At 33.9% G+C, this 13,588-nt stretch overlaps 2 protein-coding genes across 2 annotated transcripts; both read right to left on the bottom strand.

Annotated features, from left to right (window-relative positions):
* Positions 1-2,412: 2,412 nt before the first annotated feature.
* LOC138348168 (uncharacterized) lies at positions 2,413-4,109 on the bottom strand. Its single transcript, XM_069296780.1, has 2 exons — positions 3,165-4,109; positions 2,413-3,009 (listed from the first exon to the last, which is right to left on the bottom strand). The coding sequence occupies exons 1-2, from the start codon at positions 4,107-4,109 to the stop codon at positions 2,413-2,415; spliced, it is 1,542 nt and encodes a 513-aa protein (XP_069152881.1).
* A 164-nt stretch (positions 4,110-4,273) lies between these two features.
* On the bottom strand, positions 4,274-5,155 carry LOC138348167 (uncharacterized). Its single transcript, XM_069296779.1, has one exon. It carries the CDS (start codon positions 5,153-5,155, stop codon positions 4,274-4,276), a length of 882 nt encoding a protein of 293 aa, XP_069152880.1.
* Positions 5,156-13,588: the final 8,433 nt, after the last annotated feature.

The following is a 13,588-nucleotide window of genomic DNA, read 5'->3' as shown; positions in this document are numbered from 1 at the left end:
CCTTAATATGAGGTAAGTTGTGTAGGACAATAAGTAATGCCTTAACTTTTGAGCTACCCAAGTTAGGGCGCAACACGTCCTTTCCAAAAGGGTGTACTTAACCTCATCACTAGTGAATTTCTTGCTCAAGTAGTAGATAGCCTGCTCCTTCCTTCCTGTATCACCATGTTGACCGAGAATACACCCAAAGGAATTATCTGTTACTGAAAGATATAGAAAGGGAGGCCTGTCAGGTTCTGGTGGTACCAAACGGGAGGGTTGGACAAATACTCCTTGATTTTTTCAAAAGCTCGTTGAAAATCTTCTGTCCATTTGACAGCATCATCAATCTTTAAAAGTTTGAAAATGGGCTCACATGTGGTTGTGAGTTGAGCAATAAACCTGCTGATGTAGTTCAACCTCCCAAGTAGACTCATGACTTTGGTATTATTTTTTAGGGATGGCAAATCTCAAATGGCTTTTATTTTGGAGGGATCCAATTCTATTCCCCTTCTACTAACAATAAAACCCAGAAGTTTTCCAAATGGAACCCCGAATGCACATTTTGCTGGATTAGGCTTGAGGTCATATCTTCGCACTCTTTCCAAGAATTTTCTAAGATATTGCACATGATCAACTTGTGTTTTAGATTTGATGATTACGCCGTCGACGTATACTTCAATTTCTTTATGCATCATATCATGGAACATGATGGTCATAGCTCTCATGTAAGTCGCCCCAACATTTTTAAGACCAAATGGCATGACCATGTAGCAATAAGTTCCCCATGGAGTGGTGAAAGCCGTTTTCTCAGCGTCCTCTTCATCCATCAAGATTTGATGATACCCCGCATAACAGTCCACAAAAGATTGCACAGTTATCAACTAGGATGTGGATATTTGGCAATGGAAAGTTATCTTTTGGACTAGCCTTGTTCAAATCCCGATAGTCACACAAACTCTTGTCTTTTCCATCCTTTTTCGGCATAGGAACAACATTTGCCAACCAAGTAGTGTAACGAATAACTTGGATCACCTTTGCATTCAATTGTTTCATTATTTCTTCCTTGATTTTTTCACTCACGTCCGGTTTGAATTTTCTTCTTTTCCGTTGGACGGGTGGAAAATCAGGATAAACAGGCAACTTATGAACCACTAAATCAACACTCAAACCTGGCATGTCATCATAAGACCAAGCAAATACATCTTTGTACTCAAACAAAAGTTGTATTATTGCCTCTCTAATTTCCTGATTGATATGCAAACTTATTTTTATTTCCTTAACATCCTCGGAACTTCCCAAAATGATTGTCTCAGTTTCACTAAGATTAGGCTTCAGTTTATGCTCAAACTATTCCAGTTCCCTATTAATTTTTCTAAAAGCCTCTTCTTCATCATATTCCACCTCTTGACTTGGTGATTCAAGAATAAACAACTCTTTGAAATCAGGGAGTGAATTCCGCATGCATGTCATGTTATCAAAGTCGTCATTTACAAAACTGAAAAATAGAAAATAAGAATTAAGAGAGGAAAAAAACAACAAAATTTACTATGAAGCTGAAATTTCATTTCATTGACATCAAAAAGGGACAGAAGGGTTGACAATAACAAAATACTTTGAACTATTCGGACTACAACCCTGAAAATAACAAAATACAAAAGAGTAGCAAAACAAACTACCATGACTCCTTCCTTATGGGGAAACGAGTGGCTTCCCAATCGTTTAATTCAACACCTGAGCCCACGAGCTGCATATAGGCATGAATTGTGCCTTCACCAACTTGGACCATATTTACTTCACAAAACAACTGACTGAGATCCTCAATAATTTCTTCAATGTCCTCAAGAGTGAATGAATCTTTCAATTCTGGACCCTGAGGTTTGATAAAAGAATGTGAAATATGGGGAATCGGTTGTGGCAACGACCAATTAGTCCTTTTGTGGTTCTTAGATTTATCTCCATTTCTCTTGCTTTGTTTGTATCTGAGGCCAAAGGTACCTTGGTTTCCTAAAAGAGTAATGGGATCCACGATTTATTGCGAATATACTCCCAAACTTTTACCGAGTTGATAACCATATTTGAGCATCGTCGTTGCTACCATTGAAGCGGAAGAAGAGATACATGATTGGATGATAGATTCTCCTTTTTTAAAGTGATCGAGTGATACAACCTCAAAAGACTGGTAAACAATAGAATCACATCCTTTCTTTGCCTCAATGTATGGGACGGATGGATCTCTGTAAATAGGTGAATCATCTTCCCCATGAACAGTGATTTCCTGATTGTTGTATTCAAACTTGACAACTTGATGTAGAGTTGATGGGACGGCTCGAGCCATGTGGATCCATGGCCTTCCTAGTAGAAAATTATAAGATGTTTCCATATCCATTACTTGGAACACAATCGTAAAGACTACTGGCCCAATTGTCATGTTTACTTGATTTCACCAACGGTATCCCTCCTTGATCCGTCATAAGCTCGCACAGATACATTACTGGGGCGAATTCTATCAGTGTTAACTTTCAAGCTTTGCAGCGTAGAAAGAGGACATATGTCTACCCCTAACCCTCCATCTATCATGACCCTCTTTACATAGTAACCTTCACATGTCACTGTAAGATGCAAAGCTTTGTTGTGTCCAGCTCCCTCCTTGGGCAACTCATCATTAGTGAAAGTTATGGCGTTTGACTCAAAGACGCGCCTGGTCATATTCTCCAACTGATTTACTATGGTCTCTTTTGGCACATATGCTTCATTCAAAACCTTATTCAACACAAGACGATGTTCTTCTGAGAGCAAAAGTAGAGACAACAGTGAAATATGTGCAAGCGTCTTCTTCAATTGTTCCACGACAGAGTAATCTGGAACCTTAAGCTTTTTTAGAAATTTTGCATTTTCTTCTTCAGTAACTGCTTTCTTTAGTGGTACTTGGATGTTTTCACTCATCTTGCCTTTTCTTAATTCTTCTGGAGAGTAACATCTTCCATAGCGTGTCAAACCTCCCACTTCATCAACTTCTTCGACAATCTCCTTTCATTGATAAACCACTGCAGTTTTTTTATAGTTCCAAGGGACAGCCTTTGAATCAATTACTGGAAGTTGTTGAACAGGCTTAACAAAAATAGGCTCTTTCATCTTGGTCAAGCCACTTTGGTCATGTTGTGTTATGAAAAGCCTTTTGATACATACAACTTTGGCATAGCTGCTCGAACTTCAATCCCCTTTGAAACCCCCGGGGCGCACAAGACTTTGGTGCCAAGATTGACACCTTCCGCACTCAGAGAGGCAACTGGTTTTAAACTCTTCATTGACTTGTCTTCTTCTCCAATCTTCCTAAACAACTTTCCCATTTTGCTGAGGAGTCTGTACTCTTGATCATCACAAACCATACCCACTAAGTTGTTTTCAGCTGGAAGTGGGTTATTGATCACATTGGGAGTGTTTTGATCATCTTTCACAACAACAACTCCATGCTCGATCAGCTTCTCTATAGCTCCCTTCAAGTTCCAAGAATTATCAGTGTTGTGTCTTGGGGCTCCTGAATGGTATTCACATCTTTCATTGGCTTGGAAACCTGGAGCATTTGGATCCAGACGGTGTGGTGGGATACACTCAATCGCTCCTATCTTTCTTAACTTTTGAAACAAGTTGGAGTACGACTCCCCCGATGGAGTGAATTTCTTTTTTTGCGCTTGATCTTGAGCATAATTCCGCATAAGAGGAGAGTTGTAAGGGACCTGATAGGGTGGCCGTTGTGGGCGAAAGTTTCCTTGAGATGGGGCCCAAAAATGTGGGCGATTGGGAGGATGCACATATAACTGAGCATTTAAGATCGTGTACGGAGATGGAGATATTGGATATTGAGGGGCATAAGGGTAGTAATGCTGAGGATAGCTAAGTTGTCCCTGAACTGATGTGTAAGGACAATTAGACTTTCTCTGAGCTCCCCTTGACCCTGATGCCAGTGAAATAACTTCCTCTTTCCTTTTACGATTTCCAAAACTTGTTGAACCACCTTGAATGACCTGTGTGGTAGCTTTGATTGCTGCTTGGCTCACAATCCTTCCTGTTTTGTGACCACTTTCGACCATTTCCCCAATTTTGATTGTTGTGTGAAACTGTCTTCCCATTGCGGCTGTGAGGTGGTGGAAGTAGTCAGGATCTTGAGCCTCTATAAAGATATCAACCAATTCTTGCTCATTTAATGGGGGCTTAACTCGGGCTGCTTGTTCCCTCCATTTGATAGCATATTATCTGAAGCTTTCACTTGGTTTTTCTTGTATTGGAGAGTGTATTACGATCTGGCATAATGTCGACATTGTACTGAAATATGTCTAACAAAATCTTGAGCCATATCATCCCATATGTGCCAGTGGGAAATCTCTTGATCTATAAACCATTCTGAGGCAACACCAGTCAGGCTTTCACCAAAATAAGCCATGAGCAATTCTTCTTTACCCCCTGCACCCCGAAGTTGATTATAGTATCTCTTAAGGTGGGCTATGGTATCACCGTGTCCATCATACTTATCAAACTTAGGGGTTTTGAACCCAGGGGGCAGGTGGACATTTGGGAACATACACAAGTCTTTGAATGCGACACTTTTGTGCCCTCCTAACCCTTGTACGATCTTCATGTGTTGCTCGATGCTTTTCATTTTTTTCAACATTTCTTCTTGCTCTGAGCCTGGAGTGGTCCTCTCAACATCAATAGGGGAACCGAATTGAACAGAGTTAGGGCCCCCAAATGCTATCCCAGGAGTATAGTACTGCTCCGGATGAGTGGTGAACTGTCCGTCTTGAGCTGCTCTTTGCATCACAGTCGGTTGTGGGAGTGTATAGACCGGTGCAGCTGTTGTGACAGTGGGAGTATTTCTAAATGGCATGCCTTGAGGACGTGTTGTTGATGGCTCGGCCCCACAATTATCAAATAAACCATACCCTGGAGGGAAGAAAGATTCTGATATTGGGACCTGAGGAGATGAAGATCGAATATTAGTGATCTCAGGAAAACCAGGAATAGACGTTGGTGGTTCTTGTCCATTGGCTCGGGCTTGCCACAATTGTGCCATAATATTTCTCAGTGTCCGGTTTTCTTCAACAGTGACTGTCTCTCTTGTTGTTGAATCAATTGGAGTGTCCGCTGGATTCATCATAGTTTCAGTATTGGTTGTCATTGACGCTCTTACCTTAGACCTAGTAAAGTACAGGTGCTCTGCCAGTTTACCACAAACCTAACCACCGAAATCTAACTAGAGTTGATGTGAAATGAACAAACTTGTTAGGGGTTAGACAATTTTATAAATCAATCACACACTTATTAATCACATAGTAACATGGGTTCAGAAGGCCATTGTTTCATCCCATCTTTGCTTTGCTTATTGTCCTTTTTTGGAAAAAAAGAAAAAGTTTTGAAAAATAAATTCTGATCGGACCCTTTGGAGGTTGCCTACATATCATGTTATTGCATGAATCAGATCATTACGTAGTTCAAAAATTTAGACAACTCAAACAGATTAATTTGGAATTCATTCACCAAAACTTCAAGAAAACAACAAAATCAAAAGGTTTAAAAACAAACCGGATCAACATAATATCCTTAAACACCAAATTTTAAACTAAAAACCAAGTCTTTCAACAAACAAAATGAAACGAACAACAAAAACAACTAAAACTTCTCTTCAATCTTCATCACTTTCTTGGGGTTTTTTTTTCTCCCAAGGTCTCATACAATTTCAGAAACACCTTCGGCAGATGGGGAACAATGGTCCGTGCTTGCTCATCCACTTCTTGATCATTCATACGACGCTAATTTTTAATAACATAGGAGGTTTGCTCTGCTAGTTGTTGAACTTGAAGTCTAGCCCTTCCCATGTTTTGATGACAATCATTTAACAAAGTCTGATGATTACCCAGATTATTCCTCAAGAGGACCTCTCGCCCTTGTTCTTCTTCAAGTTGATGGCGAAGTGTTGCTCTTTCGATGATCAATTGTCTTTGCCCCTCTTCGGATGCCTCTAAGTCCCTCTTCAATCGAGAGATCTCAAAATTCTTCTCCTTTTTTATCTGTCGTGCCAAGTGGATTCTATTATGCAATTCCTCCTCCAATCGGGCTAATCTTCACTCTGCATGCTTTAATTCTCCTTCCATATCTTGCAACTCTAACTTGTGATTTTTCCTCTTTGTACCTGTATTTCTTGCCGTGCAATGGTTGATTTGGCCTTCTCCAACTTTTTTTTCAAATGTCTTATAATATGTTGATCTCTTGTTTTTCTGTTGGATCCTTCGGGAATGTCACCAAATGTCATTGGATCACGAAACAATGATAGGTACCCAGGAACCACCTTTCCCTTATCTTTCTCCACAACCATTTCACTTAGCTCAGAAATAATACACTCGTATCAAATCTTCATAATCTCTTCGCTATTAAAAGCAAAACCTAGTGGAGTGTCATATGCAAACCTACTTATGTCATCATTGGGTTGGATTTCTTGAACTCTGGCTAGTTGACGCATAACACAAAGTGGGGCATATGGTTGAACACCTCTAAGACCAATCAACACAAGAAACGAGATACCACTAGACATGCAAATGATATCCTTAGGTGGGAACCAGTAATAATTCCACACTATTTCATCAGAAGTGATCACTGAAAGTTTTTCTTCACACGTTATTATTCCTTTTGGAAAATCAATTTTGGCTTTCCTTTCCTTATGAGAGGAAACATAGTTGCACCAATCTGGAGTAAATCTAGGCGCACGATCATGGTGATAAAGGTGTTCCAAAAACCATATTTGGAGCAAAATATTACAGCCTTCAAAGTACATTTCCCCACTTAAACACTTAGTTAATGCACGAAACATATCTGCCAGGATCATAGGAATAATAGTTGGATTTTCCATTGTGGTCAATGCCTTCACCACACCAGCCAGACGAATGTCAATATGCTTGTCCCTTTTGGGGAAAATAATGAGCCCCAAAAATGCGACCATAAAAGCAAAACATCCATTTGCCTTCCAAGCTTCTTCACCCCCTTGATTAATCAACTGGTTTCGATAGTTCTTGAAATCATCTCTTTGACCGTATCTCTGGTATAGAAAGTCTAAAGAGACCCACCCATTTTTCAAACTCTCTTTCTCTATTTGGTTAATTTTGAGCAGTTCCAGAAATTTTTTGGCATCAACATGTTTCGAAATTATGGGTTTTTTATTGCGTAGATCAACACCTCGAACACTAGACCCCTTTCCCATGAAGCCGGCAATTTCTTCCGAAGTTGGTGTCATCTCACAATCAAAAAAACAAAATACATTATTCTTGGGATCCCAAAAAAGAATCAATGCCTCGATCACATCCCTTCTAGGGTCAATCTCCATAAGATGCACTAAATGCCCCAAGTGTTCCTTTACTCTTTTTTTTCTCATGACTTCCTATGTCAGTCCACCATTGCCATAAATCTTTTGGTATAGTATCTACGATCATGAACTCTGGAATTCCTTCGCTTCTAGGCCTTTTTGAACCTTGTCCTTTTGTTGATGGTGTCATTTGTACCTTTAAATAGAATCCATTAAAGATTTTATGACAAACTCTAACAGAGTGAAAAAAGAAAAGTAAAAAAAAATATTTTTTTTAAGAAAATAAAATAAAACACCAATTTTTTACAAACACCGATCCCTTGAAAGTATGTCTACGTATCTCTTTTTAGTGAGAATCAGGTGTGCGTAGTTCATAAAAGAAAAACTTCTCTTGGAAAGACTACCCCTTTTATTTAACCTTTTTTTTTAAAAAAAAAAAGACAAACTAAACTCGCAAAGCTATTTTGAAGATGGTCAACAATGTCAAAGCCTTCTGAACCAACTATTTTTACATAGCATACAAAATGAACATTTTGGTCTAGCATGGATACATATCTTAAATTTCGCTAGGTCAAATGTACATGATGAAAAAAACAGCATTCCAGAGACATTTTGTCTAGGTTTAACATTTATGAAGGTGTCTAGACTGGCTTACTCAAGCGGACAACTCGAGTCGGGGAGGGTCAGCGGACCGATAGCAGAGCTATTCCGGCTTAATTGGTGGTCCAACCCCGCCTAACATGTGTAACAACCTAGAATCAGGAGTGTAACCGCACACTGACTCATCCTATACAGAAGTCCTGTGGAGCATAACCGCACACACAGTGTATAACCGCCAAATCTGTCACACCTCTTTTATTTATGTTTTAATTTTTTGCAATTGTTGAGGATACGACGGGTTTTTAAAAAAATTATTTTTTTTGAGTCGCCACTTGAAATTGAGTTTTTTTAGGTGTTTCAAGTCACAAATAGTTCTTAATTTAAAATAAATTTTTTTGGTCTACGAAAAATAGAGATTGGGTAAGGAATTCTATTAGCTGGAGGGAAGGTATGAGGCACCCCCGAGTCCCGTGGTTCTAGCACGATCGCTTTATTAACTTATATTTGGCTAAAATAGTTTATTTATTTAATTTGGATAAAAGGGGAAAAGTGTATTAATTATTTTTTTAAAAAAAATAAAAACAAAAAAAAACTGATTGGCCTAAGAGCGTAACCGCACACAAAACCATTCTTTTTTTAAAAAAAAAATATACACCAAGGATCGTAACCGAACACATGATGGTATTTGAAGTTTTATTTTATTTTTAAAAAAAAAACAATAATTAATTACTCAATTTTAAAAAAAATAATGATAAGAATGAATAAAAGAAAATGGTGCAACATATAAACCAATAATTGATTAGTATTTATTTATTTATTATTATAAAAAAATTTCTAGCGTTTTTTTTATGGTTTTACCAAAAGAAAAGAAAAATTTACTACTAGACAATGACAACAAAAGAAGAAAAAAAAACTTTTACAAAATTATAATTAAACACTCTTTTAAATTAATGATATACTAGTTTTAATTTATTTATATATATATATATATATATATATATATATATATTTATTTATATATATATATATATATTTATTTATTTATATATATATATATATATATATATATATATATTTATATATATATATATATATATATATATATTTATTTATTTATTTATATATATATATATGTATATATATATACTGATAAAAATTTAAGTAATAATCAATTTAGTAAAAAAAAAATTTTTTTTATGTAAAATGACTACGTTGACTTATTTGATAGATTATTGCAAAATAGCAAATTTTCTAATTGTTGGATTATTAAGTCAAGTTAGTCAAATTTGTATTTTTACTTTAATAATCAATTCAAATATTATTTAAGAGATTTTTTTTTAAATTTTTTTTAAAATAAATAAATAAATAAAGATATTTACATTTATTTCTTCTTTTGCAGAAATAACCAGATTTTTTTTTTGCAGAAATAACCAGATTTTATTTTCTTTGCAGAAATAACCAGATTTACATTTTTTGCAGAAATAACCAGATTTACATTTTTCTTTTGTTGCAAAAATGACTAGTTTTACATTCTCTTATTTTTACTTTTTCTTAAGTTCATTCTTCAAAGAAGAAAGTTACCAAAAACCTAAAAAAAATCGCGATTGTTTTATTTTATTTATTTACTTTTTTTTAATTACTAAACTAAAATTTAAACTAGAAATGGTTAATAACATATATGTACATCATAATAAACACAATCATATGAGAAACACTATAGACTACATAAGGATAAACATAATCATACGAAAATCATAATAAGCTTAGCAAAAAATATCAACAGTTTTTCAAAAAAAAAAACATAAAGATTAATTCAAGATTACATTGAAATGTAAAAAAAGAAATACCTAGAGTTGATGACAAGCAAATATAGAAGAAAATTCAATTGAATTCTCAAACCACTATCTTCTTTTTTTTTTCTTTTTAAGAAGAAGAAATTTTTAAGTTGTTTTTTTTTTTTTACAATTTTCTTTCTATATCTTTTTTTTTTCTTCTTTCTCGTTTTCTTTTTTCTTCCCCCTTTTGGAAAAAAGAAGGGGGTTTAAATAGGTGATCCACATTAACATCACACTTTTCTTGAAAACTTAAGAGTCAATACATGCATTGGACTTTTTGTTTTCCCAAGGTGCCACCCAAGATGGCCAATGAAATTCTTTTCTTTTTTTCTTCTTTTTTTTTTAAATTTTTGTTTTAAGAAAAATCAGATTAATTAACTAATTCATTTGCCCTTTTAGATGACCCATTTACTTTATTCATTAATTGAATATAGTTATATGGGTCATCAGAAAATAATATCCAAATGTTATTTGGATGCCCATTTCTTTTATTCATTGTTTGAATAATAGCTGATGGGTCATCTGACAAAATTTAAAATAGGCCCAAATGTTGACCCATTTCATCAAGACCCAAAAAAAATTGACCAACTAACACAAAATCTAAACATCTAAACAATTTTAAAGATTAAACACAACAAAATAATGCTAAAAATAATTAAAAATAATAAACATACAAAAAATGAAATAAAAAATAGATAAATAATAATAATACTTCAAGCAAATCATCAACATGATAAACTTAAAGAACATTAATAAAACAAATCCAACATCAAACGACTTATATGGTCAAACGAAAAAAGATAATGATAAAATTGGATAAAGATTGAGAGGGGGAAAAGATTGACATAACTTCCGAGTAAATGAAGGTCGCCAAACTTTGCCGGAAATTTTTTTGACGGATTTTGAACTTAAAATTTATATCAAATGATAGCCCTTGAAGAGCTCTACACATTTATGTAAAGGATTTGGGATGGGAATGACCGAAACTTTATAAATCTAAAGAAAAAGTAAAAATTCACATTTGGTTTTCCTTAGATCTACGGAGTTTGGCTATAGATATGGATGAAAGGTTTGTAGATTTAGGTAGAGGAGGGTGAAAGGAAAAGATGGTAAATTTTTAAAAAAATTCCGGCCAAAAAAGTGGTGGCCACGGGGCGGTGGTGGTGGTAGCGGTGGCCGGCCGGCGGCATGGTAGCAAGGGGAAGAAGAAAAAAAATCTAAAATAATAAAAAAAAAACTATTTTTGGAGTTTTGTATTTTTGTTTGGGTCCAATAATAGCCCTTGGATCAAAATATCATGAATGGTTGAGACTCAATCTTGATCATTTCTATGGACCGGGTCAAGATCAATTGGGTCATCAGAATTGATTTAAATCAGCCCAATTTAAACAAAATTGGGTAATTTGAGCCAATAAAATAATAAAGACAAATACCAAAAATTCAAATAAAAAAAATTCTTACTAAAAATATTATAGGAGTAAAATAAACACGTCAAAAATAGGTGTTCACAATGTGAATGGACAAAATTATAATAGTCACCATTGTGATAAATATAAAATAAAGAACATTATCAGTTCTCAAAATGGTCATTCAAAGAGTGAAGGTTTTGTCATTAAATGATATGAAAGGTCATTAGAAACATGTTTGATATGAGACCTAATAATTAGATAAGTTTATAAATCCTCCTTCAAAGAAAAGATGAAAAAGTGGTAATACACTTGACTTTCAAAAGTGATTTCAAGGTATGTCATGTGAATATGATAAATTTCAAAGTATCACAATGAACTTTTAACGAAAGAAAAAATTATGAAGCATGAATATATATAGTCAATTCCTTGAAGAGAATGTGACTTGTGATAAATATCACAAAAATTGGATCACTTTTGAAAATGAATTTGTCAAGAGATGATAAAAATTATAAATTAGGACATACTCATGTATGATTTAATAGATACCACAACTCACCCCTATGGGAGGTTATAGAGAAATAAAGAATTTTTTTTAATTGTTGTTATAAATGGTCATTGGTCAAGTACTTTTAGTACATCACAAATATTGTGATATGTTTTATGATGAACAATCAAAATGACAAAAAAAGGAAATAATTCTTACCACAAAAAAAATTGTCATTTATTATGTATCTTTGTACGTAAAAAAATTTAATAATAATATTTTATCAGATATTAATCAAAAGGCAGGAGATACTAATGACAAAAAGAAACTAAAAAAACAAGTTTTATTTGTAATGATTTTGACCATGACAATAATGATATAAGTTTCTCCTTCAAAGAGATGTTTACCACATAAACAATGTTATGAAGTACGTGATAGTATCCAATGTTAATTGTGAGCTTTGATGAGCTACGGTGCTACTACCCAAATAAATAAAATTACTCATGATATGAAAATTGTAGCAAGTCTCGAAATAAATTTTTTAAGTTTTACAGAAATAGTCAACGAAAACATATATTGAAACTATAAAATATGAAAAGATTTAATATCTTCACATTATAAAGTGGATATAAATGTGAAAACTTACTTATTTTTCATATTGTTTGTGGTGACTAATTATGGACAGGATGATGAAATCACATGCAAAATAAACTAGAAGTTTATTAAAACAAATATCAGTTAGAATGATCGGTTGATGATCATCCCGATTCAAATGTGATACGAAAATAAATGAGAATTCATGTGATTATATATATTGAAGAAATAATAAATTCTTTAAGAATTCTGTTGTGTTGTTTGTTTTCATGGTAAAATTATTGTTGTACCATCTAATGTTGAGATTGTATCTCCAGAAATTTTGAAATGTATAAAAAGGTGAATATGAGTCCTTTCACCTGCCATGTGGACCGTTTACAACTATATAGATGCATCTATTTATGGTCACATATGCTTTATTATCAACTTGCAATTTGATTTTTGCAAAGGTTGTTTGCTCGAATTGATAAATCAAGAGCACATTTCAAATTATAAAACTATATTAATAATGTTGGTATATATCCAAGTGGTTTAAGAAAAAAAAATTGTATGCCTCAAATTATAGCTAAATCATTGGCTATGAGAGCAAAACTCTCAAAAGAAATTTCATATGAGATATGTTATTTAAAGTATGACAACACTTATATGTATCAAGCCAGCAAAGATCCCTATCAAAATTGGTTCAGGATCAGAAATCAAATAATTCTCATCTAGAAATTAAAATGTGAGATATATTATTCAATTGTTCTACCACTACAAAATACATAAAGATGAGTTTCCAAACAAAGTTGAGTGAATGTTAGATTCTCTAACATTTGGGGAGATGATAAGCAACTGAAAAATAACTTATACATAATGAAATATCATTGATATGATCCTCGTTGAAAATATAATTTAAGTCTATTGTCAGACATATTCACTGACCATATATTATAATCCAGTTATAAATGCTCAAATAAAAGGTTCGTGAAGGACATAATTTATGACTCACCGAAAGTGTGATAGATAAATCGATTTAAAAGATGAAACTTCTTGACAAAGAAAATGAACAAATAATTAAGATGATCATAATAATGAGGCAGGTGCTTTAGAAAAAGCATCATGATATAACACTTCATAAAAACTTGACAAAGGTTCAGGTACCTAAAAATAATGAAAAATAAAGAAAGCTCGGTAAGTTATGTCATATTAGAATCGATAACAAATAAATCATCGACGATATTATTAATATAATATAGAGCACAAAATTATAAATGATAATAAGGATCTTGATTTAAAGCTGTCAAATAGTGTGAACAAATAAATGATTGGCCAAAGAAAATGTAATTCAAGTAAT

This window comes from Solanum lycopersicum, chromosome 4 (genome assembly GCF_036512215.1).
Source record: "Solanum lycopersicum chromosome 4, SLM_r2.1".
NCBI lineage: Eukaryota > Viridiplantae > Streptophyta > Magnoliopsida > Solanales > Solanaceae > Solanum > Solanum lycopersicum.
The sequence above is the reverse complement of the archived record's forward strand: the minus strand, read 5'-3'. Positions and strand labels throughout refer to the sequence as shown.

Excerpts from the sequence above, each read along its gene's own strand:
- LOC138348168 (XM_069296780.1), bottom strand. The coding sequence starts at position 4,109 with ATGGGAAGACAGTTTCACACAACAATCAAAATTGGGGAAATGGTCGAA. Across the intron at positions 3,010-3,164 it reads CAGCTATGCCAAAGTTGTAT|GAGATTGTCGAAGAAGTTGA; the intron begins GTATCAAAAGGC and ends TATCAATGAAAG.
- LOC138348167 (XM_069296779.1), bottom strand. The coding sequence starts at position 5,155 with ATGACAACCAATACTGAAACTATGATGAATCCAGCGGACACTCCAATT.